At 42.8% G+C, this 27865-nt stretch overlaps 1 protein-coding gene across 1 annotated transcript in view; it reads right to left on the bottom strand.

Moving 5' to 3' along the window:
• LOC143941268 (vomeronasal type-2 receptor 26-like) overlaps positions 1-27865 on the bottom strand; it is a 76705-nt gene that overhangs the window by 35205 nt on the left and 13635 nt on the right. Inside the window, exons 2-3 of the mRNA XM_077463304.1 lie at positions 16973-17264; positions 2226-3011 (exon numbers count right to left, since the gene is read on the bottom strand). Of these exons, the coding sequence (XP_077319430.1) occupies positions 2226-3011; positions 16973-17264 (1078 nt within the window). The remainder of the gene's footprint in view (positions 1-2225; positions 3012-16972; positions 17265-27865) is intronic.

Here is a 27865-nt window from a genome sequence, read left to right as displayed (position 1 = left end):
GCAGTACCCCGCCATTACTCTGTAGTACCCCGCCATTACTCTGCAGTGCAGTACCCTGCCATTACTCTGTAGTACCCCGCCATTACTCTGCAGTGCAGTACCCCGCCATTACTCTGCAGTGCAGTACCCTGCCATTACTCTGCAGTGCAGTACCCCGCCATTACTCTGCAGTACCCCGCCATTACTCTGCAGTGCAGTACCCCGCCATTACTCTGCAGTGCAGTACCCCGCCATTACTCTGCAGTGCAGTACCCTGCCATTACTCTGCAGTGCAGTACCCTGCTATTACTCTGTAGTACCCCGCCAATACCCCGCCAATACTCTGTAATACCCTGCCATAAATTGCCATACCCAGCCATACTCAGAGATACCCAGCCATACTCGGTGATACCCTGAAATACCCAGCCATAGACGCCCCCCACCCCTCACCGCCCTCCGGTGCTTCTACCAACTCGCCAGTACGATCAAAGCCAGAATCTTTTTTTTATTTTTTATTTCAGGCTTCCCAGCCTAGAGGTGAGATGTGGGGTCATATTGACCCCCCAGATTTCACTGTAAAGAGGACCTGTCACCCCATATTCCTATTACAAGGGATGTTTACATTTCTTGTAATAGGAATAAAAGTGATCAAAAATATATTTTTGGGAAAAAAAATGTCAAACTAAAATAAATAAAGTAAAATGAACAATAAAAAAATAAAATAAAAATTAAAGCGCCCATGTCCCCATGTGCTCGCATGTGCCACACATGTGAGGTATCGCCGAGAATGTTAGAGCGAGAGCAATAATTCTAGTCCTAGACCTCCTCTGCAACTCAAAACATGTAACCAGTAAAAAAATATTTAAAGCGTCGCCTATGGGGATTTTTTAAGTAGCGACGTTTGGCGCCATTCCACGGGCATGTGCAATTTTGAAGAGTGACATGTTTGATATCTATTTACTCAGCATAACTTCATCTTTCACTTTATGCAAACATTGGGCTAACAAGTGGTTAATAATAGAGCTTGCAGTCAGTAGTGTTAGGAGTGCGTGCTGTCTGCGTGCTCTGTACCCAGTACATACCGCTATAATATAGGGCAGGCCCCTACTTTCAAACATCCAACTTACAAACATCTCCTACTTGCAAACGCAAGGAGACAGCAGCAAGTGAGATGAAAAAAGATGGACGACAAAACAAATTATACAGGGGTGATAACCCTTCACTATGTTTTCCAAAAAGCTTAAAGATAGTTTTTTTGACTGGAGCTACACTTTAAAAATGTACCGGTTGAAAATGACAAACAGATTCAACTTAACACAACAAACCTACACAGTCCCTGTCTTGTTTGCACCGCCTGTATACTGCTGTTCTGAGTATATAGGGCCTGGGGGCCACACGCATTTCCTTTTTTTAATATGGGTACGGGGTTCCCCTTAATATGCGTACAAGACCCAAATAGGCTGGTAATGGGCAGGGAGGGCTACCCATGCCATGTTTCTCAATGATTTTCAACCATATTGCAGGAACCAGATATAACATTAAAACCGCAAGCAGTTTTAAATGGTGTTATTTCCGTTTAATGTCATTTTGTGCAGGGACTGTTCTAAACACGGGAAACACGTGGCACTTCACAGGCATACTACAGACACCCCCCAGGCACCATATTTAAAGGAATATTTCACTTTTTTTTTTTCACTTTAATCGTCATTAAAATCAGTGCTCCCGCCAAAACGGTAGTTTTTAAAACTTTTTTTTGCAGTGACCCATGTCCCCTGAGGCAGGAGGCAGGTCGCCAAACCCTTTTTAGGACACTATCTTGCATATTAGCCGTTAAAATGAGCACTTTCCAATTCGAACGTTCGAGTCCCATAGACTTCAATGGGGTTCTAACGTTCGTACCGAACGCGGGGGTCGTTCGCAAGTTCTGGTGCGAACCGAACCGGGGGGGTGTTCGGCTCATCCCTAATCCCTAATGACTTCAATGTGGAAATGAGGGCAGAAACTTAAACCTTTGTATAGCAATTGTTTATCCGAGTCAGTGAGGTCATAGGAAAATGGGTTAATGATTTCCAATTCAGGTCTATCTCCCCCATTGGTGAAAAAATGAGTTAAACACTACTGTATTATTTTTGCAGATGATGAAATATCATAGGGAAAGCCCTTCTCTCTTTATATTTTAGAAGATATAAAAAAAAAAAAAAAATCAAGAATACCTAAAAAAAAAAATCTGAATGCTACAATTTTACCTGATCAAACCGGCTAATGTTAAATTTAGCATTAAATCTGCATTGCAGAAATGTAGCTGTGGCCAAAGCTTGCACTGCTAAAAACATCCGTACAGAGCTCCCTTGAAACAAAAACTCCTTAACGCATGATATAACATCCGGTAATGAGACTTTATTACCAATAAGTGTAGCGTTTTGTAAATAAACATTATTCCCATTTTGATTTGTTGATACATTGTATAATGTAATGGACAGCTCATAATTTAGCAGCTTAGAAAGTGCAGGCCTTAACAATAGTGAGTTATCAAGCACAGCTCGAACTCTAGGGAATATTATTTTTGTAATACCTAACTTCAAACCTGCATTAAAATGTGGGAATAAGCTATGTAAATGTAAATCAGTATAAGCCCAAGTGGGTGGGAGAATAATCACAGTATTTGGATTGATTTCATAATAAAATTTTAAATAAATATAAATGTGGTTTATGAAGGACCCACAAACAATCACAATATTGCAATGCACATCTCTAATTTTGTTTTTCCACTCTACAAGCTTAGAATAATTTACAATAATTCTTGTTTCCAAAGCCACACAAATCCCCTGGGCACTCAGATATCTCTTTAGAATTCGTGCCTCATTCTCTCCGGTATCGTTATCTGATAAAAATATTCCAACCCACGTCCAGCCAAAATGTTTCACTAGTTTGGCAATTGCTAAATAATGGACGTGATCATTCTGAATGGTCTTAAACACATGAGGATAAAGCCGTCTGTCGGTTAAGGTGTAGTCTGTGGATCCATAGCTGATCTGAAGACAAGGGGAGAAACATGTTATTTTATTTTGTGGTTGAATACAAATTGAGCCGCTATGACTAGATTCTGTAGAAGTGGCATTGTGAAATTATTTTTCACTGGATTTGTTTTCACTATGGAAGGTAAGAACAAGCAAATAAAATATGAGCTGCTTAATTTTTGGTTTATTTGTTATAAAAAAATCTTTTTTTTGCTTTGAATAGAGTAGGGAATGGTTAGAAAATAGGTTGGGTTTTAAAAGGTAAAGTCCAATGAGAGCTCCAAACAGAAGTCCAATGTTTTTTATGGTAGTTCGCCCTGGTAGTTCATTGAGAACTACAAGCCAACAGTCGCAAAGGCTGTCAGTAATTGTGGTTCTCCCATTCACGGAGCCCAGCTTGGCAGCATTTTTTTTAAATTGTGACAGTGAGTGCAGGGAGAAGATTCCCTGCTCGCTGTAACAATAGAGGGGTTGAGGGGCATGGGGGCTGCTGCAACAGTAATATGTTACACGTTACACCCTGAATACGGGTGTAACATAACATGTTATAGAAGGTGAATTTATCCTTTAAATGGTCTCAGGTAAGTAGACACCAAATACTGTAGATCAGGAGGGCAGGTTAAACCAGTTTTAGTGAATGCAACAATATCTGCTTCCTGGAGTTCATTTAAGTACAGGCAAAATTCCTAAGCACTGATCAAAAAGGGAGCACCTTTGACCCTCAAAATTGCATTGGATTGTTTTGGTTATGAATATTTTTTAGCATTAAAATCCTTGGACTATTAGAGATTTATCTGGTGCTCATTTTGTATGAGTGTGGATTCTCAACTCTGGGTTCTTTCCCTGTTTCTAAGTGGAGTCCCCATTTTATGGAGTGCTGCTAAACTGGAGCCAGTGTGCTCAGTGAAATTCTCAGTGACCCTTAGAAAATCGAAATCCAGCGCCCCATTTGTTTTAGTGCTAATAGCTGACAGTATCCCTGCTGGGAATATTTTCACTCCACAATTTGATTTTTACCAGGACTGAACATTTGAAGAAAAATCCAACATTTTGAGGTATACCTGAAATATAAAAAATGAGGAGAAATCCTTCAATGGCTATACTTACGGGTTGTGACAGTGGTGACTATGGAGGGATTTTCTTTTCTATTGTGTCTTCAAGATAAAATAAACTTTTCCCAATGAAACACAAAAGAAAAATAAAAACTGACAGGTGTTTTAACCCTTCCTAAAATCTGATTTGGTTTTAGAGCTGACCAACAACTTCATGCCAGTGTTTGGAAGGTGGTTACTTCCACCTTTCCTGAAGAAAGTCCCCTGCAGAATGCATAATATTTTTGAGCCTCCCCGTTCATTCATTATTACAGATATTACGCAGTTTCTGAAATGTAGTTCTGATTCTCACACTTAATTTATATCTAAAAATGTTTTTATTTTTTTTTAAGTTTAATGACTTCAGCTCTTGCATCTGTGTACTGTACACTTTCTGAATCAGAGCAATTGTTATATTTCTACTATGGGTCTGTTTGTTCAGTGATAACTTTGTCATTATTTAAGATAACAAAGTAACGCATACATTTTTTCTTTGAGGGGGGGGGGGGTTGAATGAAACAACTTGTCATTCTTTTGGCAATGTTGTCTTAAAAAACTTTCTCTATACAATCTATAGTCAAAAAAATTTTTTTTTTTGTTTGTTTCTATTTTTACGGTGTTGTTTACTATAAATAAAAAGCATATATTTTATACTATAATTTGTTCTATTTAGAATGACACCAAAATGGTGTTCTGGTATTAAGCCTGCTAACAAAAGAAAAAAATGTAGTTAGAATGGACAAGGGTATATCTATGACTATGTGCCTCACACTACAATAGAATATGACGAATTAAAAAATCTTACAACTAAATATTTTCATGAATTGGAGGTTGTTCTGAAAAAAAAAAAACAGAATATAAATTTAAATCTGAAAATTATATTTTTATTAAATCAGAATCCAATGATTGCTACTTTTTATGCCTTACCCAAACAGTGTGAAAACAAAGAAAGACCCCAGACTGACCCATAGGGGTTGGTTTACTAAAGCAGGAGAGTGCAAAATCTGGTGCAGGTCTGCATGGTAGCCAATCAGCTTCTAACTTCAGCATTTTCAATTAAGCTTTGATGAAAAAAAAACCTGGAAGCTGATTGGTTTCTAAACTCACTGAAGTTAAGGTATAAACTCGAACAGTTTACATCCCTTAATTAAAATCTTTACATCCAAAAGTTACCCCCATGGGACTTTAAAGGTAAAACAAACATAGTATCATTGTGTTAAAAAAAGTTTATTCATAATCATAAAATTTAAATAAAACAAATTAGGGGGTGTGACTAACCACCAAACAAGATGAATGCTTGATCTCCCAGCTCCAGCGCTGACCAGAGAAGCACAGCAGTAATGTCGCTTTATAGAAGGCTCTCTCACTAGTGGAGGACACCAACATCCAGGACAATTTCCCCGACATGTCCCGCAAATTTAAAGAATACCGGCAGCCTAAGAAACTGACAGTATTCTTCTCCCACCAGCTGAGGAGAGAAGTCCAAGATGGCACCCGCGGCCCTGCACTCGGAACTGATGGCCTCTACACAGACCTTCCCGTTGCAGATGCCTCAGAAATAACCAGCCAAAAAGAAGCCTTACACACCTCTCCTTCATCCCCAACCTCATCGGCCAGCAGCAGTCCTGCCAAGTTGTGCCTGGATTCAGATCCCCAAGGAAAGAGGTGAACCCTATACAGGAGTATATTCCTATGCAATCAGCCCATCCTTCACCTAAAACAGCATTCCCTACATCCAACCAGCCAGTGCTAGACACCACTATGAAAGAAATGTTAATTTCTTTCCAATCCTCCCTGCATAATGACATCTCCTCCATGTTCACTAAATTCTCAACAGAGATGCACTACATGGGAAAGAGGGGACATATTCCCCTCATCATATTGAGAACCATATAGGAGAGGTGACAAACAATGAATGACCTTGTAGATGTACATTAAATAACACGAGATGAGCAGCAGTGGATGAGGGCCAAGATGGGGGACCTTGAGGACAGGTCTTGCCATAATAATGTGAAAATAAGAGGCATACCTGAGAACATTCTCCCACCAGATCTTAACAGCTACATTAGAAACTTAATCGCAGCACTTCTCCCAGAGCTTTCATCCATGGAATCTATTATTAATTGCATAAATTGCCTCCTAAAACCCCCTCACCTTCCCGATGAGGTCCCCTGTGATGGCCTAATGAGAATCCATTTAATTCACATAAAAGATCAACTTTTTGGTGAAGACACCTGGGTCAACTCCCAGCCCCATATGCCAAATTCCAACTATATGCTGACCTCTCTCAATATACATGCTAGCTGAGGAGACAACTAAGCACCATTACTAAACCTCTCAATAAAGACAAGATCCCCTACCAGAGGGGTTTCCCTGTTAAAATAATGGTTACCCAAAATGGAGTAAAACCCAATATCTTCACAGATCTACCAAGCTACTAACCATCTACCTGCACCAAGATAAGCATTATCTATGTAAAAGATAACCTTTCAGACTGGTGTCCTGTTCATTGCAATTAGTTTCACAAACTCACACTCAAATTTGCTCTGCAGCCCTTGACATTACTGCTGCTCCTTATATTTAGTTATTTTGTTTTTTTGTGTTTCTTTTTATTGTTCTTATACTGTGTTTTGCTTCTTGCTTGTGCAGGTGGACTGCCGCAATATTAAAATCATCTTTGCACTTTCTCCCCTATCTGCAATTCCAACCCTGTGAGCACAAGATGAATTACAAGTCAAACTTCATCTCGATACTTTTCCAGAGACCCCCAAAACCTGAAGAATCTCCTTCAACCGCTCCAAGTCATCTGGTCCTTTAGTATCATCCAACTGTGAGTAACTAAATCAACTACACTTCTCATACCCTCCAAGGTGCCCAAGTTCCTTTCGCTCAATGCCAAGGGACTAAATCACCCAGCAAAAATAGCATCCCTCTGGCGTACAGCATATGGCTCTCATTGTGAAGTCCTTTGCATAAATGAAAGGCATTTTACAACAACCGAAGAACGATGCAAAAACAAAAACCTTCCACACACCTTTAAGGCCTCAGGACCTACCAAAAAGAACAGGGTATTGATAATATTCAAAAACACTATCTACAGCGCATGCGTGGCTTTCTGAGATGGTGGAAGCGTGACTCCTGAGCTTCGCTCCCGTCCGGTGATCCACGACCCCCGCATGGCCTCCAAAGCATACAAAAGCATCAGGGGTAAGACTCCATGACTCCCTGACTCCCCCCGGCATTGCATGAGCAAAATTGGAGACCAGCGGGACCAGTACCAAGCCTCACGACAGCCGCGGTCCACTTCTGCCATGGACCGCTTCCTGACTAGGCCGTCATCCCCGGCCTCGATTTCACAGGGAGGTCCGGAGGACTACTCCAGCACCCTGATGGCGGAGGATGGATCGCAGCAGGCCTCTCTCTCTCACCCTGCTAAACCACCCCAACGGGCCCTCACCCGGGAGATGATGGATCTCAAGCTCCAGGCCCTGGCTCAGCAGGTAACCAGAGACATTGCCCAGGAAATGGGGAGAATATCTAGAGAGCTTAGGGGAGAAATAGACGCCCTGAGTGAACGCACAGCCACATTGGAAACAAAGTTTGATGAAACCTTGCACTATGTGCAGGCTCTTGAAGAGGAGAATGCCCTCCTTAAAAACTCAGTGTCCCAATTACAACTCCAACAGGAGGACCTTGAGAATAGGGAACGACGCCAGAATATCAGAATTGGCGGAGTCCCAGAAACGGTCGCTGACAACAACATTAGGCCTTACCTTCTGGGCCTTTTTAACACTTTGGCTCCTGAAATTGTGGACATTGATTGGCGCCTGGATAGAGCACACAGGTCCCTGGCCCCAGACCTTGTGACATAGTTGTTACGCTTCCACATTTATGAAAGCAAAGAGGCCCTGACCAGGTAACAGATCAGGCATTGACTACAAAGGGGATAAGATTCCGCTGTTTAGTGACCTCTCCCCCCGATCACACTGGCCAATCGTCGCTCTCTAAGACCCATCACCTCTCACCTCCAGCTGCATAAGGTCTCTTACTACTGGGGCTTTCCCTTTCGCCTCAATGTTACCCAGGATGGAGTTCAACACATTCTCTGTGACCCCCCAGGAGTGGGAGGCATTCATTAATCGATTGGGCCTTCCTCCGCTCCCTCCGGAGGTGGAACAAGCTATTCCTACTACTCCATGACCTCTATCAGCGCCGTCCAGGATGTGGACCCCAGTAAGAGGAAAGGGATCAAGGGCCTACTCCACACCTCAGCGCTCTCAACGCTCAAGGCTACCCCCCTGATTCGGATCAAATAATCTTATGCACCTATCTTTTTATCCCACCTGGGATCTCGACAAATAGTCGAACCCCCCCTTGGGGGAGCCCACTGTGTTCTTGGTTTGTTTTACGTAATCTTTCCATGCAGGCACCTGCAAATTTGGCATAGCTACTGTTGCGTTGGCATTTGCCGTTCCCTTAGTTGTTTAACATCTTTTATACATCCACTCATCACTTTCTTTTTTTTTCTGAGGATGACACAGCTGACCATCTCACCCCCATAGTTTTTTTCTCTCCTGTGACTGCCGCTTATCTGACACTTTGAAGAAGAGTTAAAACAGTTAACGTTGCAAATGGATCATCGGAGTGGGTGGTCGTGAGTCCCTCACCATGTTGGAGGCTGCTATGCTCCCCTTTAGTTCCTCAGGCCGAGGCCCAGGTTTCCTGCGTAGCCCCGGCTACTCAGGCCTTTTTTTTATGTTTTTTCCTTTTTTGTTTTTTGGGCCATACAGGCCTTCTTGTTTCTAAGCTGTCCAATCTTTTATGATCCCTTTTTTTGGATCACCTCAAGACTGATCTGGTCCTACTGCTTGATTTTTTTCTTTTTTATGTCCTTTTGTTTTTATTTTTATCGTTTTTATTATTATTGTTTTCTCCTTTCCTTTTACCATAACAATGATCATCTCATTACTGGTGAACTCTTGGTCAGGCTTAGATCTGGCCCACGGCTACTTAAACATGTCTCTACTGCAGGGCTTCTGCCCAATGTTTTGAATTTTTCTTAGCTAGATCATAATGCATATTTATGGCTTTGAAACTGTTATCTTACAATGTGAAAGGTTTGAATTCTATAAAAAAAAGGTGGATGGCCTTGAAGGAGTTTAGGACCTCCGGGGCGAATGTAATCCTGGTTCAGGAGACGCACTTCCGCGCCGGGGGATCCCTGAAATTTGCCTCCATGCAATTCCCAGTGTCATACTTGGCCTCTGACTCATCTGGAAAGGCGGGAGTGGCGATTCTGAGCAAACGCTCCTGTCCCCTCCAGATTAAATCCACTCACTTGGACCCTCGTGGTCATTATATAATTCTGGAAGGTACCTATCTATTCAACCCTGTAACTATCATGAATGTCTATGCCCCTAACACGGGTCAAATTAAATTTCTAACTGAGACATTTGAAAGGCTAAATAGAGTTTTACATCCCTTCATGATAATTGGAGGGGATTTTAATGCTGTTCTCTCGCCCACTAGGGACAAGAAATCCCTGTTCCATACAGTGTCCTCTTCCGCTCCACAATCCCTAGCCACTTCCTTTAGGAAATTGATCCAGAACTATCACCTATTTGATGTCTGGCGAATTAAACATCCCCTGGGTAGGCAGTACTCGTTCTTTTCCCCTCCCCACAAGATGTTTTCCAGGCTGGACTACTTTCTGATATCTGCCACATTAATTTCCCACTCGGTAGGTTCTGATCTGGGTCCAATTACCTGGTCGGATCATGCCCCTCTGTCCTTGGAACTATGTCTTTCCACTGCGTTTCCCAGGAAATGTCATTGGAGGCTTAATGAATCCCTATTAAAACAACCCGAAACTAAAACCGAACTTCTTACCGCTTTAACAGAATACTTTCAGTTAAATACAGGTTCCGTGCCCAGTCCGTCTGTCCTTTGGGAAGCCCACAAAGCTTTTTTTAGAGGACAATGCATCTAAATTGGATCTCGGAGGAAAAGGGACTCGGCCCTGTTAAGATCCTCAATCTGAACTAGCAAGTGCTGAATGATCTTTGATTTTAGCTCCTACGATGGATCGCCTGCGCACGGTAACCTCCTTGCGAAATCTCATAAAGTCCTTGGACATGTCTAAAATTGATAAATCACTACTCTGGGCCAAACAAAAATTCTACGAATTTTCTAATAAACCACACAGAATGCTGGTTTCCAGGCTTAACCCTAGGCCCTTCCTCTCTTTCCGAGACCACTTTAAACGTGCTGATGGGACCCCCACTCACTGCCCGCAGACGATGACTCAAGTCTTTGGCGAATTTTACGATAAACTTTGTAACTGCCTCACACCAGAACATCATCCCCCATTCGACCTAACGACTTTTGAAACATTTATGACCGATCTCCATCTCCCCAAACTCACCGAGACAGATGTACAGACATTGAATAATCCCATTACTGTGGAGGAGCTTGCTTCTACTGTCAAGTCCCTCCCATCACATAAATCCCCAGGCCTGGATGGCCTCCCCTACTCCTACTATAAGACCTTGCTCCCGACCCTCTCCCCACACCTGACCTCTCTTTATAATTCTATCCTCCAGGGTCTACATCCCCACCAACAATTTCTACACTTCTATATCACAGTAATACCTAAACCGGACAAAGACCCTTCACTCCCTGACAGCTACAGACCAATCGCACTTTTGAATTCAGACTATAAGCTCTTTACTAAAATTCTTGCAAATCTCCTTTCCCAATTCCTGACGAAATTGATAGACAGATACCAAGTGGGGTTTGTCCCCTCTAGACATGCTAGAGATAACACCAGATGAACTATCAACCTCACCGACATACTTAAAAGAGTTAAACGCCCCGCCCTGATTCTTAGCCTTGACGCCCAAAAGGCTTTCGATAGATTAAGCTGGCCCTATATGTTTGCGACCCTTAATAAATTTGGAATTAGAGGCCCCTTTATCTCAGCTCTACGCACCCTCTACTCTAACCCCTCTCCCCAAGTCCAAATGGCACTTTTACATCTCGTCCGTTCCCTATGTCCAATGGTACTAGGCAAGGATGCCCCCTATCGCCCCTCCTCTTTATACTCTGCCTTAAGCCTTTAGCTGAAGCCATTAGATCTCACCCAGACATACGTGGGGTTCCCATGCGACAAAGGGAATATAAACTGTCTCTCTTTACCGATGATGTGCTTTTGACTCTTACTAACCTCCACACCTCACTCCCATCCCTACACACCCTCCTCTCTCAATTCGACTCCCTATCAGGATACAAAATTAATACATCAAAAACTGAAACCTTACCCCTACATCTACCCCCTGCTGATCTCCCCTCACTTAAAAACTCATACCCCTAGCGTTGGTGCTCTTCTTCTCTTAAATATCTAGGGATTCAAATTACATCAGGCTATTCTACCCTTCACTCAGCTAATTATGCCCCTATGTTTAAATCTATCAAACTGATGCTAAATCGATGGAACCCCCTCCCTATATCATGGATAGGCAAGATCAATGTGTTGAAAATGACGGTTATGCCAAAATTGTTATACCTCTTTGAAACCCTCTCTGTGTTTATCCCTGTGGCTCAACTGAAACTCCTCAAGCAATGGTTCCTGAACTTCATTTGGAAGGATGGAGCTCACAGGGTGGCCAGTTCAGTCATTTTTTCGCCCAGAGGTCAGGGAGGTATGGGAGCCCCGGACATTTATAAGTACTACTTGGCTTCTCATCTCTGTGCGGTGGTAACTTGGTCTAGTATGTGCCCCCGGAATAGATGGGCGGAGATAGAGATGGGTTCCTTGTTTTTCCAACCCATCCCTGCTCCTTGATTTGGTCTCCTACCCTATCCTCAGATCCCAGGCTCCGTGACCTCTGTCTAGGCCCCATGTTGTTTACACTTAAAGTGTGGCGATCCTGTTGTGTCAAGTTCTCTTTAGCCTCCTCCTGTCCCCCTCTCTCTAATGTTCTCTATAATCCCCTGCTCCCGGACAGCTTATCCCACTCTCGGATGTTTTCCTGGGCCAAGGCAGGTCTGTTCCAGCTCCGTCACTTTGTACACCCTGTTACTCGCAAATTCTACTCATTCTCGGACCTCCAATCTAAAAGTCAAATCCCAAATCATCTGTCCTTCTCATACCTCCAAATATCCCACTACCTAGCATCCCTTTTGCCATCACTCACCCTAACTAAACCTACACATTTTGAGATTATCTGCTCTCAGGGACCGTACCAAATGCGACTAATTTCCGAAATGTACCGAATATTACAAAAAAATCTTCCGCTATCCATAGATCCCCATTCATACATGGTCAAATGTTCACACGCTACACAACAACAAATATCCCCCTCCCAATGGGCCAAAATGTCGACGTTAACCTCTAATATTTCCAGATGTGTGGCGCAAAAAGAGACAGCATATAAGGTATTATTCTTTTGGTATAGGACCCCTGAGGTTCTACATCGCTATGATCCCTCCCTCTCTCCTCTCTGTTGGAGATGTGGTAAACTTAGGGGTAGTCATTATCATATTTTCTGGCAATGTGAATTGATAGCTCCTTTTTGGTCTAAGGTGGTATCTTTGCTCCAACAGGTATTCAGTACCTCCATCCCGCTGGACCCGATACATCTCCTTCTAGGCCTCCCAGTCCCCGGTTTTGGAAAAGCCTCAAATAAATTGTCCTTCTTCATTCTATTAGCAGCCAAAAGAGCTATTCCTGCATGTTGGCTATCCACTTCCCCCCATCCCAGACCCAGCTGATACAAGGTATTTGTGACATCCACAGAATGGAGCGTATGTCAGCCTTGACAGAAGATGCCATTGATAGGTTTGGTAAGATATGGGATCTCTGGGATAGCTCAATCTATGGCTCCTCTCAGTGATAGTACCCTAGACGCTTTGTAGCCATCTCTCACAATTGGAATACAGGCTCCTTACCCTGACCCCCTTGAAATTTAACTGGGGCCTCTAAATGACCCCCCCTCTCATTTTTTCCACTCCTTTGACTATGGAGACAGCCTTTCGTTTTAAAGAAGCGATTTTTTTTGCTGGATGATCACCCCTTTACAGTTATATAACTGTCTGATGCTTATTTACCTCTTTTTACTTTATTTATTTATTTTTTTTTCCTTTTTATTTTCTTATTTTTATATTATTATATATGTTTATGATCTGTGTTGTACCATTTTACATTGTATAACGTCTCAAGTGATGTACCTAAAATACCGTACGACTTGTACCATTATGTTTGTTTTTTGAACTTTAATAAAAATACAATTTATAAAAAAAAAACACTATCTTCCTCATACTCCATAATTGCTTAGCTGATCCTGAAGGCAGATACCTCACTCGACTGTACCCTGGACAACTCCAGATGCACCACTTTAAATCTATACGCGCCTAATTCCGGACAAATTATATTCCTGAATAAACTAATGAAAAAAATCAACACATTTTGCCAAGGCCACATAATTAAAATTGGCGACTTGTGCCAGACAACCTAATGAACGCTTTCCTCCCGTACAACCAGGCTTTCTTCTCCAATGGGGACTTTCATAAGGAACAATGACTTGTACAATATATGGAGATGTCACCATACTAACGAACATGACTACTCTTTTTTTTTTCTTACCCCTACAAACCCATTTACCTGAATTGACTATTTCCTGGTAGACACGTGGATTTTACCCACCATATCAGAATCCTCTCTGTCCACAATTACATGGTCTGACCATGCGCCCATCACTATCACCATTGATAAATTGCTGTCAAGTCCTTCTACGAGGATATGGAGAGCTAACTTATAAATCCTCCATTTTCCCTTCTATTCTACTTACATACGTGAAAAAATAGAGGATTTTTTTTAAATGAACAATGGTACTACCTCTGTCAATGCCACCCTCTGGAACGCACATAAGGCATACATTAGGGATTATTATTCAACTGAGTGCTAGAGAGAAGAGGAAGAGATCACAGCACCTAGATATCCTCACAAATGCAATTAAGGACATAGAAAACAAAAGACCAAGATCGGGAACAAGATCAGGACCAAGATCAGGAGATCTGCCCACCACCAGCAGCACCAGACCCTAGGAAGAAGAGCCCAGTACATGTACAGGAAATACACACCCAACCCCGAAGAATCCAGCCCCAGTCCTACTTTTCCGATGCCCTGGCAAACCCCTTATTGTTGCCTGCCAACTCAGGATCCGCTATCATCCCCCCTTTCACCACACAGCCAGGTGTGCAGCCTGACATTACAAATTTTTCTCAATTCGATTATTTTTCTTTATTTTTCCCACAAGATTTTCTGCAGAATATAGTGGATCAAACTAATCTGTACGCATCCCAATTTATTGCTGCCAACCCCAATTCTTCATACACCTGCATGTACCAGTGGCGACGTGTCACACTGGATGAATTTAAATTGTTTTTGGGCCTTACTTTCAATATGGGGCTTACAAAAAAGAACAAAGTCCATGCATATTGGTCCACCAACCCCATCCAACACATGCGCATATATTCCGCTGTCATGTGTTGGACAAGATAGAAAATGATTATGCATTTTCTCCCCTTCAATGACAATTCACAGTGCCCTCCCTGAGATCATCCCAACCATGACAAATTTTACAAGATACGCCCCCTAATCAATTCCTTTTCCCAGCAATTTAGAGAAGTTCCCAGGCCAAAAAATTTGTGTGGACGAGTCTCTCATACATTTCACTGGCCGACTGCACTTCAAGCAGTATATACCAAACAAGAGAGCCAGGTATAGGCTGAAATTAAATAAATTATGTGATCCAGCCACTGGATACATCTTTACATTCCGGATCTACGAAGGCAAAGACTCCCAGCTCCAGCCCCGTGATTGCCCCACATATATTGGAACCAGTGGGAAAATTGTCTGGGAGCTGGCATACCCCCAGTTTGAAAAAGGATACTATTTATATGTTGACAACTATTATACCAGCCTGCCCCTTTTTCATCATCTTTACAGTAAAAAAAAAAAACAGCCTGAGGTACCTTAAAAAAAAAATGGAAGGGATTCCCACAAAATCTGTTGAAATTGCAAAACAGAGAATCGGCATTCATGAGGAATGAGGAGGTGTTGGCCATGAAGTGGAGGGACAAGAAAGATGCCCACATCCTCTCTACTATCCACAATGATACCGTGGTGGAGATCCAAAGAAGACACGGCCCCATTGTAAAGCCCAAATGTGTCCACGACTACAATATGTACATGGGGGGTGGATTTAAATGATCAAATGCTACAGCCCTATTTATTAACCAGAAAGTCCCATTATTGGTACAAGAAAGTTGTGTTTCCCCTGTTTCACATGGCCCTTTTTAATTTGTTTGTCTGCTACCAAAAAGCAACTCAAATTCAACAAATCACCTACCTCAAGTATATTGAAGATATCGCCACTGACCTCATTTACCAACAAGGTCCCATCCCAGGAAGCATTCACTCTAATAGTGATAGCCTTCCCACCATAGAATCTGGAAGAAGACGCCAAAATAAATGCTGTGTATGCAGCAGAGGAGTAAGAAGAGATACCAGCTATTATTGTCCCCAATGTCTCTCCCAACCTGGCCTGTGCATCAAAGATTGCTTCAAAAATGATCATACATCCATCCAATATTAGTTCCCCTTATTATTAACAGACTGCCATTTCCCCATTTGCCTGCTACCCTGTTACTACCTTCCATATCGATTAACTGACCCTGGCCTGTTTGCCGACAATGTCTTTGCTTGCCAATTTAAATCATGTTTCTGACTTCCACATGCACCAGCCTCAGCTTGTTTACGGACGATACCTCTGCCTGCTGATTTAAACCATGTTTCTGACTTCCACGTGCACCGACCTTGGCCTGTTAATTGACTATGTTTTTGCCTGCCACTTGGACTGATCTTTTGGCCATCTATTTTAGTACACAGGGGTCTCACATATGTGAGGGGCTTCAAAATAGGAAACCAACACTCTGAGACACTTTACTTCAATTACCATTTAATTGGTTCACTTCCAAAATTAGTAGGAAGGGTGTATATTGCGATAGAAGGAGCACAATATCATTCAAAGTTTTTTTTTATATCTCACGTTTTAAAGGTATAGTGTCTAAAAGACCCCAGATCTCTCCATGGAGAGGACCTGTCATGAACCATGCTATCACAAGGAAAATTATTAATCCCCTGTGATAACAATAAAATTGATTTAAAAAGTTAAATGTACAGTGTTAAAAAAAAACATCGAAATAAAATAAATAATACAATACGGGCGTGAACACAAATGCGAACACACACATAGGTCCCGCATGCATTTGTAAATAGTGATTGGTGAAGGTCAGTGTGAGAACAATGATTCTAGAGCCAGACCTCCCGTGTAACTTTAAACTGGTAACATGTAAAGGCTTTTAAATTGTTGCCTATGGATAATTTAATGTACTGTAGCTTGTTGCCATTCCATGTTTTTTTTTTTTTTTAATCATGACGCGTTTGGTGTCTATTTACTATGTTTAACATCATTGTTTATATTTTAGCAAAAAATGGGTATTGTGTTTGTGTTCACTAAAATTCACTACAATGTATTTTTTGTTTTTTTAAATTTGAGTTTGAAAAACAGTGTGACATTAAAAATTGCAACACCAACCAGTTTATTCTCTAAGGCAGGGATATGCAATTAGCGGACCTCCAGATGTTGCAGAACTACAAGTCCCATGAGGCATAGCAAGACTCTGGCAGCCACAAGCATGACACCCAGAGGCAGAGCATGATGGGACTTGTAGTTTTGCAAACAGCTGGAGGTCCGCTAATTGCATATCCCTGCTCTAAGGCCTCCACTAATTATATACAGTAGGAAGGAAGTTTGCACTGACCTGTGTGTATCTGTACAGTCCGAGGATTTGGGCTATTGGGATTGTTGTGGTTGAATACTGGTCTCCAATAACACCAGCCAGCTTGCCACCTTTTCTACATGAATAATTAGGAATTGTCTTGCCTGGTCCTGATAATATATTCAATACACTCCTTATAGCTTTCCTGGGATCAAACCAAGAATCATATAGATGGTAGCCCAATGAGACATTGATTGGAGTATATAGAGTCTGGTTTATATCTTCCATAACAGAGGTGAAAATTAAAGCATATATGTAAGCTCCAGGCATTAATCTATGGGGGGGGGGGGGGGGGGAAACGGTTTATGGGAAAGCAGCTAAATGTGACCTCTGCCCCCAAATTAACTACAAGTTACATAGTTACTTTACATCAACCAATAAAAGGGGGACAGAATGTATGTTTAAGTTAAAGAAAAACAAAAAAGAATAAGACCCCCTCCCCCAAAAAAGACAGCAAATGTGTGATTGAAAAAACAATTTATTATTTATTAACTTTAACACTAGTCACTTTTAATTGGTCTAACAGTATATATATATATATATATATATATATATATATGGCTAAAGATAAAAATTAGTAATCAAAGAAAAAATAAATAAATAAATAAATAAAATTTAATTAAAATAAAAATAAAAGCAAGAGGCCATCATGTAATCCGTAATGCAAAAAGTGGGGTTTGAACACAATGCTTCAATAACATGACGACTGTCTGACAAAGGAGGGCTTCGTACCAATATAGATTTTCGAGAGAGAGAGTGTGGGCTTTGAATAGCTGTTAAGACAATAATGCCGCGTACACACGAGCGGACTGTACTTAGTCCGTCGAAACACATTTCAGCGGACAATCCGCTCGTGTGTGGGCTTCAGCGGACTTTTTCAGCGTGCAGTCCGACGTACTAAGAATTTAGTTTTTTTCGAAATTCTGTCCGTCGTACTTTGGTTTCAGCGGACAGTACGGTCGTCAATATGCTAGTTCGACGGACTAAGAATGGCGCATGCCCAGAAAGGATTTACACGGCGGAAGGGTGCTTTGCTGTGTCTTGGACTTCCTATTTCTAGTCCCGTTGTACGTGCTGTACACGTCATCGCGCAAGCTTTCGACAGACTGTTTGTGCATCCGTGTGTGGTCAAGTCCGTTCAGTGGAAAGTACGACGGACTGTCCGTCGGATTGTATGACGAACTAAGTACGCCATACAGTCCGCTCGTGTGTACGCGGCATAAGAGAACATAGAGTACCAACAAGGTAGGAAACATTGGGGAGTAGGAATTCTAGAGAACGCTAAGGGATAGCTGATGACCGGGTGGTGAGGGGCATTGAGGTCGAAAGAGGTAGCCCATGGGCCGAGGCGTCCCAGTTTGCCCAAATCACGCCGAACTGGTCAATCCTATCCTCCACCATAGCCGTCATATGTTCCATTATACGTATGTCCTTGATGCTTTGTATCAGCTGAGCTTGGGTTGGAGGCTGGGTGGATAACCAGTTAGAGGGTAAAGCTCTTTTAGCTGCTAGCAGAACATTTAAGTATTGCATTTTGATCATACAATTTTATGATAACACCCACCAGAGGGTATAACACACTGTGTGATATTTTAGGTTAAAATTTCACCCACACCTTATTGGTATCACTATAATTTCACTCTTATGCTCTTCATTCATATTTTTTCTTCCATCAATAAGAGTGTAAACACAAGCCAGAGGGTGGGACTCACTGTGCAGGGAAATAGGGCATTGGGATTATATACCTGTCATATTTCAATATTTTCTGCGAGTTGGCTCCATCCTGTTTTGGGTCTCTCATTTTATTACCTTTCTGCTACTGTCTTTTACCAATTTTCAATTGTATATTGGAACAGCGCCACACCTGCACTCCGTTTTCTTTTTAATCTGGTACATGTCACTTAGATAAAAGTAGGGGCAGCAGTTCCTTTAAGGATAACCGTTGTTTCAATAGTTTTCCTTTGCGTGGAATATATTTTTTCTTTTTCTGAAATGCCAAACATAAACCTATGAAGAAATTCCCTTCCAAAGTATACCTGAAGCCAACGCTTTATTTTTTCTTTTAATTTTGGATAGAGTAGGGAATGGTTAAAACCAGTGGCGGCTGGTGTTTTTTTTTTTAGGGGGATGACAAACTACCACTCAACCCCACCCGCTGTTTACTGGCCAGCCCAGAACTTACCCCATTGGCGGCGGGGGCAGGTGGCAGTGCTGTACAATGGCTCCATGTCTTCTCCTCCATGGCAGCTTCCAGCCTCCTCCTAGGCATCCAACAGGATCGCCTGTCCTTTCAGTCAATAGGGTGACCGGTGTCAAAACTGGCTTCCTGATTGGCTGGGAGGAGGATCAGTGTTACAACAGCAAATATGAATTTGCTGTTGTAACACACCTGGGTGGGATCATAATGCACGCACTGCGACCAGAGCCCACCCTATATTGAAGCCTATTAGAGCCTCTGGTTTTTATCGGTGCTTCAAAAAAAAACAGCCCCCCACATTGGAATCCATGCACTGTGTCCTGAAAAGGGCCAGACGCATGGATGGGGCGGCGGCGCCTGTGCACCCTTAATGGACGGGTCGCCCCTGGTTAAAACCCCTGTCAGGTTTTTTCTTCTGCTCTGTGTGTCATTGGGGGATTTACCTTCAGTTCCTGTCCTGTAAACATAACAGGAAGTGAGAGAAAATCTCTCCAAAGTGAAGAAAATGCCCTCTTAGAAGTTGCCTGCTATGTCATCTAGGGGATAGGCTATTTTCTTTTTTTAATTTAATACTTTTTCTATGTTTATGTATTAAGATATTGTTACACAAGTAACAAAACAAGGTTAAAAACACATAACATCATAAACCGAGATATCTTACTTTCACTACCCACTCCCTCGCTCTCCACCCATAACTGCCCCCCCACCCCACCCCCCCCCCCCACCCCCGCCCCTGCACCACTCGGTCTTCAACCATATAACACAAGCTATAACAACAGCTTTATTGGCTATAAGCCTATCAAAAAAAGAAAGGAAAGATAGGGGCGTGTAAAACCCTCCATAGGAAAAAAGAGGGGGAAAGAAAGGAAAAGTGGGGAAAGAGAAGGAGAAAGAAAGAGTAAAAGGAGGGCAAGGGGGAATGCTATATACCCCTCTGGCCCTATAAGGGTAAACCCAACTTGCCCAGCCAGGGTCTCCACATTCTCTTGAACTTCCTATAGTTACCTTCTAATAAAGATCACTCTCTTGTTCCCTACTATTAAATTGATAGTCACGACCCAGTTCTCTACAAGTGGGGGGGCTATGTGCTTGCCAGTGCTGGGCAATTCATTTGCTTGCCTCAAATAGACATCTTAGCCCTGCTTCAATAATGTCCTTCTGAACATTACCCCCCTCTATATTCCCCAGTAGGCAGGTCTTAACTGACGGCTCAGTTGCAGTCTTAAAGGTTTTGTTTATCCTATCTACAATCTCTACCCAGTATCTGAATAACTTCGGACATTTCCATAACATGTGAATAAAATCTCCAGATGCCCTGCACCTAGGGCACTGATCCTTTTGCCGCCACCCAGGTTTAAACATTTTTTAGAGGTATAATATACTCTATGAATTAGGAACAGGTGGGATACCTTCTGTGAGGGAGAGATTGAGAGGAGTGTTCCTCGTCTAAGGTTCTGATCACATTCCACTATAGTCATTGGCCTGACATCTCCCTCCCATCTCTCTCTATTCCTGGAGGGACCAGCTCGATCTATTGTTCTAGCTTCTAATCTGGTGTATAACACAGAGATTAGACCTTTAGATGAATCCAAAGTCATAATATTGTTGCCAATATGGGAATCTGGGTCCATTCAACTGTTTGCGATCTAAACTGCATCTGGATAGCATGCTTGATTTGGAGATATTTATAGAATGAGCTATTTGATAAATTAAATTCCTGTTTCAAATCTAGGAATGATTTCATAGAATTGCCCACATATAATTGGCTTAAATGATTGATACCCTGGCTCACCCATTCAATAGACCTCTCTATATCACTTAGTTCAACAATATTTCTATTGTTCCAAAGAGGAACATATTCTGATATCTCTCTATATCTTTTTTGACTGCCATACTTTACTAATTCATTTTATGATCGAGCATCTAAGGGTAAATTAATCTGCCTCTAAGACCTCTGTCAGTGTGCTATGCAGGGCCCCCATCAACATCATCCTAGCGCTGGGATTCCCCCCTCTAGGGGCTCCACAACTCGCTAGATGCTGTAGCTGGGATGCCAAATAATATGACCTTGGGTGTGGAACTGCCATACCCCCTTTTTTGAGAATTCCTGAGGGTATCTAGCTACCAAGTGGGTCTACCGGAAGCAAGGCCGATTTATCCCAGTTGATGACCAGACCAGAAAAATATTAAAAATTTCCAACCATTTGTATGTCTGTTTTTAATGATGTTTGGACATCTCCGAGGAAAAAAAGGGACATCGTCTTCAAACAATGCTATCCTGTCCTATTCTGTCTGCCTCCAAAATCCCTGCATATCCAGCTTGGATCTAGTCATAATTGTTAGCGGCTCCATTGCAAGAGCAAATAGTAAGGGGGATAGGGGACAGCCCTGTCTGATTCCCTTCTCCAACTGGAACAGATCAGAGTACTCATTATTGATTTTACTCTTTAGTCAGTATAGACTATTTTCACCCAGCTAATGAAGTATGGACCAAACCCGAATCTCTCAAGCACTTTGAGTAGGTAATCCCAATCTAGGCTGTCAAATGCCTTGGCTGCATCCAGGGCCAAGATGGCCCTGGAGCCGCCATTGTCGGTTGGAATCTGCATATTCAAAAAAACTCTACGGATGTGAATGCCAGTTGACCTATTTGGAATGAATCCTGACTGATCGGGATGAATAAGATTCTGGATACATCCATTTAGACGGGTTACTAGTATTTTGGCCAGTATTTTTACATCCATACATAATAATGATATTGGTCGATAAGAGAAGGCTTCCAAATGATCTTTCCCCTCCTTGGGTATAACAACGATAGGGGCTTCTGACATTGAGGTGGGCAGTTTCCCATTGTTAATGCCCATCCCAGCGTCTTCAGCAGCTCTGGAAGCAAAGCCTCACCATAGCGTTTATAGATCTCTATTGGCAGCCTGTCAGGTCCTGGCGACTTTTGGTTTGGCATCCCAGCTACTGCTCGCTGCACTTCATTCAGGGTTACTGGTGCATCCTTAACCGTTTTATCCCTTTCTGAGAAAATCAGGATTATTATTTTCCCAAAAAAGCGGCCATTTTTTCCCTCCCCATACACTTATAGGACCTTTAGAGGGAGCTATAGTATTCTCTGAATGTATGCATTATAACAGTTGGATCAGAAGAAATTTCTCCACATGGAGTATTTGATCTAATCAATAAGGATAGCATACAACCAACTTTCTCCCCTTCTCCAAATTGGCACCGTCGCTGTAATATGCGCCTGTTGTCTGTCTTTCTCATGATAGTCATTTTGTAAGCTTGTTGTTTTTCTAGTCATTCCTTCTGTCTATCTGGGGTTGGGTCGTCAACAAATTGCCTCTCTGCCAGTATCTCCTCATTTTTAACTTCCCTTTCCCATTCCCTAGACTTGCCCTTGACTCTTGCCACCTGTTGGATAAGGAGACCTCTAAAATAGGCCTTCAAGGAGTCCTAGACCACTCCAACCAATGTTGTACCTTCACCAGAGTTAGCGATCACCTCCAACCAAGAGGGGTCAATTTTCCATTCACTCAAATGGGCCCTGCTCTTGGCATTAATTGTCAGTGTGAGAGGGAAATGGTTGGAGACTCCTCTTGGGCCATATTCTATATTCCTTATCAGAACCTGGGCTTCACTGTTAGCTAAAGCAATTTCGATTCTAGACAAAGTAAGGTAAGAGCTTGAATAACAAGAATATTTTTTTCCAGCGGATGCCATATGGCATAAATCACATAACCCCATTTCGTTGAAGAAACCAGCTAATCGGCCCTCTCCCAATCCAACAGAACTATTTACTGGTTGAAATCTGTCCAAGAGCTTGTCTAGAGCTTCATTGAATTCCCCCACCCTATAGCTGAGACTCTAATGCCGTGTACACATGATCGGACTATCTGGTGGACTTAGTCCGGTGGACCAGAGTCCGACGGACAATTCGACCGTGTGTGGGCTCCAGCGGACGTATTCTTCCCAAAATTCCATCGGACTTTGAAAGAAGTCTTGACTCAAAATTGTCCACCGGACTGCCAAATCTGTGTGCTAGTCCACGAAGTAGTAAAAATTGTATTGTTGGTCAAGTATGTCTCCTGCAGACAGAGAAATCCAGGCCCACTCCCCTCAAGTGCCGACAAAACCAAAGCTCTCTTGGTTCGATCCCCCAAACCTCGGACGTTCCAAGAGATTAGACTAAATGTTTTATCTTGCATGGAATCTTATAAAATAATACTATAAAGTAAGAAAAAACTATGCCAATGAAAAAATAAAAAATAAATAAAAAAGTAAAACATTAATACATCCAGTGATCCATTTCAATCTCCTCAACCTTAAGTATTTACCCCTATATGTGTACTTTTCCCTCTCCTCATATCTCATCCTTTTGTGTGTTAAATCGTATTAATGTAAGTGGTGCATGGCCTTTATCTCCTACCCTGCCCACTCTACCATCCCTACCCATATCCCCTGGCTCACTCACCTCCCTCCCTCCCATATCACATGTCCCCAGCCCAACAGGGCTTCCCCTTGGGGGTACACCACCTGTGACCTTACCATAACATTCCCAATACACAATCCAAAATAGCAATCTTGACATATTTAGTGGAAGGTGAAACCAATATAGGAGCCATACCTGCTCCCTGACACTCATATCTATATACATCTGAACATTCAAATCAAGGTTAATTTGCTTTCCTCCACTCCTAATGTTTCAATAGATCATTATTATTAGTGTGGTGTTACTGCAGTGAAAGAGAAAAGGGTGATACTACACTCACTCACCCCCCCCCCCCCCCACAACTCATAATCAAATCAAGTCAATAACTATTCCATAATTATTCCATGCTTCCAAAATTCTACTCGGCTATAAGTCCTTCTTGTTTTCCACCAGTCACTGGGCTGCATCAGCCGGGGTATTGAAAAAGAATGTCTCGCCAAGTGCTGTCATCCTTAAGCAGGCCGGGTACAATAGTGCATATCTTATATTTTATCAAACTTTGCTTAATTGAAGTAAATTTGGCTCTGCGTTTTTGACGATCTAGTGAAAAGTCAGGATAAAGGGAATCCTTACCTCCCTAAAAGTCGATTTCCCCCATTTCTCTGGCCTTCAGTAGCAGGGTCATCTTCTCATTATAATCAAGAATTTTCATAAGTATCAGTCTAGGGTGGTCACCTGGCTGACGAGTTTTTATAGGAACTTGATGAGCTCTTTTGATCGCACATAATGGCGTAAAAGAAGTGGCCCCAAAAATTTCCCTAAACCACCCCTTTAAAAAGGCTATTAGATTGGAACCCTCACTACGCTCGGGAAGGCCTATCACTCTAACATTGTTTCTGCGACTCCTATTCTACATCTCATTGAGTTTAGCGGCTTGTATATTCATTAATTGTTTGAGCCCTTTAATTTCTCGCATCAATGGACCCAAATCATCTTCAACACCACTTACTTGTTCTTATAAATCGGATGTTCTCTGCACATTTTTACAGAGCTCTTGCCTCATGGAAAGTAATTCCTCCTTAATGCATTTTAACTGGCTCAAAACTAGAAATTGAAACCTTACAGTCATTAATCGCATTAAGTACTTCTCTCAATGTAGGTTCTTCATTCAACATTTCAGGGCAAGATACAGGGGCTGGCTCAGATGTTGCAACTGAAATTGCAGACACAGTTCCAGATTTCCCTCCCCCTGAACCCTTAATACTCACAGTTTTGGAGGTTGAGGGGGTGGATGGATTTGAAGAAACCCGGCCTTGGCTCTTTCTATCCATGGAGGAATTCTTCTGCTCTTTAGGATGCGAAGTTGCCTGCTGAGAACACCCCTTAACAGGTGACAGGGAGGCTAAATTAGCATAACGCTCCAGTTTAGCGGCTGCAGCGGCTGCCATCTGATTGCTCTTGTCCTTTGCAGACAGTGTTAATTGAGGCCCCTCTTGGGGTGGATGTTCCTCCGCTGCGCGTTTTTTTGACATAGCAATTTTCTCCTTGCTTTTACTCTCACACTCCTCCCCTTCCTCCCCTCTTCCCCTCTCTTTGGGGGGTGCTTCACAAACCCCTGATTCTTGCTTAAACTATTTTGTCCTGTTATTGCGGTGGAGGAAGGGGGGGTGAGGTGCCGTCGGTTGTCCTCCTCTGCCTTGGAGCTGCACTCTCTGCCAGCTGATGACTGTGTGCCCCACATATCCGACAGGCCAAAACAACCCGCATGACCCTCCAGAGGCCGGTCTGTGTTAGAGAAAGCCAGCCCAGTGACACAGGCACCAGCCTCCATGATCTCGCAAGATCTCTCCACCAAAGTCTCTTGCACCGCCTCGCACCGGGCTCAGACTTTCCACTGCAAGAGGAAAGAATGCCCGGATAGCAGCATGAGAGAGGGAAGGGGGGAAGGGAGGAGATCAGGCACTATCCTGTGCACCCACATGAGAGGGAGCAGAGAGGAGAAGAAGCACCTCACACGCTCTCACTCACACACACGCTCTCATCCTCACCAACATCTGGTCATGCCCCGGGGCAATCAGAATAGGCTATTTTTTAACTGGTCATCAGACATCGGTGTACCTGAAAGTCAAAGTTGGAAAGCAACATGGAGTAGGTCTCTTGCCCAGGGCATGGCACTATCTCTTATGAAGGGTAACTTACCTGACATGTATAATATATTGTGATTGTGTGCGCCTGTGCTAGGGATGAGCCGAACACCCCCCGGTTCGGTTCGCACCAGAGCTTTCGAACGGACCCCAAATTCGTATGAACGTTAGAACCCCATTGAAGTCTATGGGACTCGAACATTCAAAATTAAAAGTGTTAATTTTAACAGCTAATATGCAAGCTACTGTCCTAAAAAGGGTTTGGGGACCTGGCTCCTGCCCCAGGGGACATGGGTCAATGCAAAAAAAACTTAAAAAAACGGCCGTTTTGGCGGGAGCACTGATTTTAATGACGACTAAAATGAAAAAAAAAAGTGAAATATTCCTTTAAATATTGTGCCTGGGGGGTGTCTGTAGTATGCCTGTGAAGTGCCACGTGTTTCCCGTGTTTAGAACAGCCCCTGCACAAAATTACATTTAACGGAAATAACGTCATTTAAAGCTGCTTGCGGTTTTAATGTTATATCTGGTTCCTGCAATATGGTTGAAAATCATTGAGAAAAATGGCATGGGTAGCCCTCCCTGGCCATTACCAGCCCCTTTGGGTCTTGTACACATATTAAGGGGAACCCTGTACCCATATTAAAAAAAGAAAATACGTGTGGCCCCCAGGCCCTATATACTCAGAACAGCAGTATACAGGCGGTGCAAACAAGACAGGGACTGTGTAGGTTTGTTGTGTTAAGTTGAATCGGTTTGTAATTTTCAACTGGTACATTTTTAAAGTGTAGCTCCAGTCAAAAAAACAATTTTTAAGCTTTTTGGAAAACATAGGGAAGGGTTATCACCCCTGTATAATTTGTTTTGCCGTCCGTCTTTTTCAGAGCACGCAGACAGCACGCACAATCTCCTACCGCTGACTGCAAGCTCTATTTAAAACGAGCAAGATAGTTAGCTATATAGGTGGATATAGCGGTGTATACTGCGTTCAGAGCACGTAGACAGCACGCACAATCTCCTAACACTGACTGAAAGCTCTATTTAAAACGAGCAAGATATTTAGCTATATAGGTGGATATAGCGGTGTATACTGCGTTCAGAGCACGCAGACAGCACGCACAATCTCCTAACACTGACTGAAAGCTCTATTTAAAACGAGCAAGATATTTAGCTATATAGGTGGATATAGCGGTGTATACTGCGTTCAGAGCACGCAGACAGCACGCACAATCTCCTAACACTGACTGAAAGCTCTATTTAAAACGAGCAAGATATTTAGCTATATAGGTGGATATAGCGGTGTATACTGCGTTCAGAGCACGTAGACAGCACGCACAATCTCCTAACACTGACTGAAAGCTCTATTTAAAACGAGCAAGATATTTAGCTATATAGGTGGATATAGCGGTGTATACTGCGTTCAGAGCACGCAGACAGCACGCACAATCTCCTAACACTGACTGAAAGCTTTATTTAAAACGAGCAAGATATTTAGCTATATAGGTGGATATAGCGGTGTATACTGCGTTCAGAGCACGCAGACAGCACGCACAATCTCCTAACACTGACTGACAGCTCTATTATAAAAGATAGATATATCGCTAGATATATAGGTGAATATAGCGGGGTATACTGCGGTCAGGGCACGCAGACAACAACCACTACAGAAGAGCAAGAATGAAAAATCGTCCGATAACGATCGGTGTATACTGTGTTGAAGGTACACAGAACACCCATTAACTGCTACAGATGCCAACACACTACACAAGGCCGCCGCGCTGGCGGCCTTATATAGTGTGGAGCGTGTACTACACAGCCTGAGCTATGATTGGCCACAGGCATCCTGCCTGTGGCCAATCATGGCTCTCCTCGCTGCCGGCGCTGTGATTGGCCAAGCATGCGGGGTCACAGTGCATGCTTGGCCAATCATGAGCCAGCAATGCACTGCGCCATCGCAGTGCATTGTGGGCCGTGAGCGCCACACGAATTTGGTGCAAACGGCGCATAACACCCGGAATTCGCCGAACGGGCGAACAGCCAATGTTCGAGTCGAACGTATGTTCGACTCGAACACGAAGCTCATCCCTAGCCTGTGC

Source organism: Lithobates pipiens, unplaced genomic scaffold (genome assembly GCF_037356315.1).
Source record: "Lithobates pipiens isolate NorthernLeopardFrog02 unplaced genomic scaffold, aLitPip1_a1.2 Scaffold_3, whole genome shotgun sequence".
In the NCBI taxonomy this organism is placed as follows: domain Eukaryota; kingdom Metazoa; phylum Chordata; class Amphibia; order Anura; family Ranidae; genus Lithobates; species Lithobates pipiens.
This window is presented reverse-complemented; position numbering and strand designations above follow the sequence as displayed.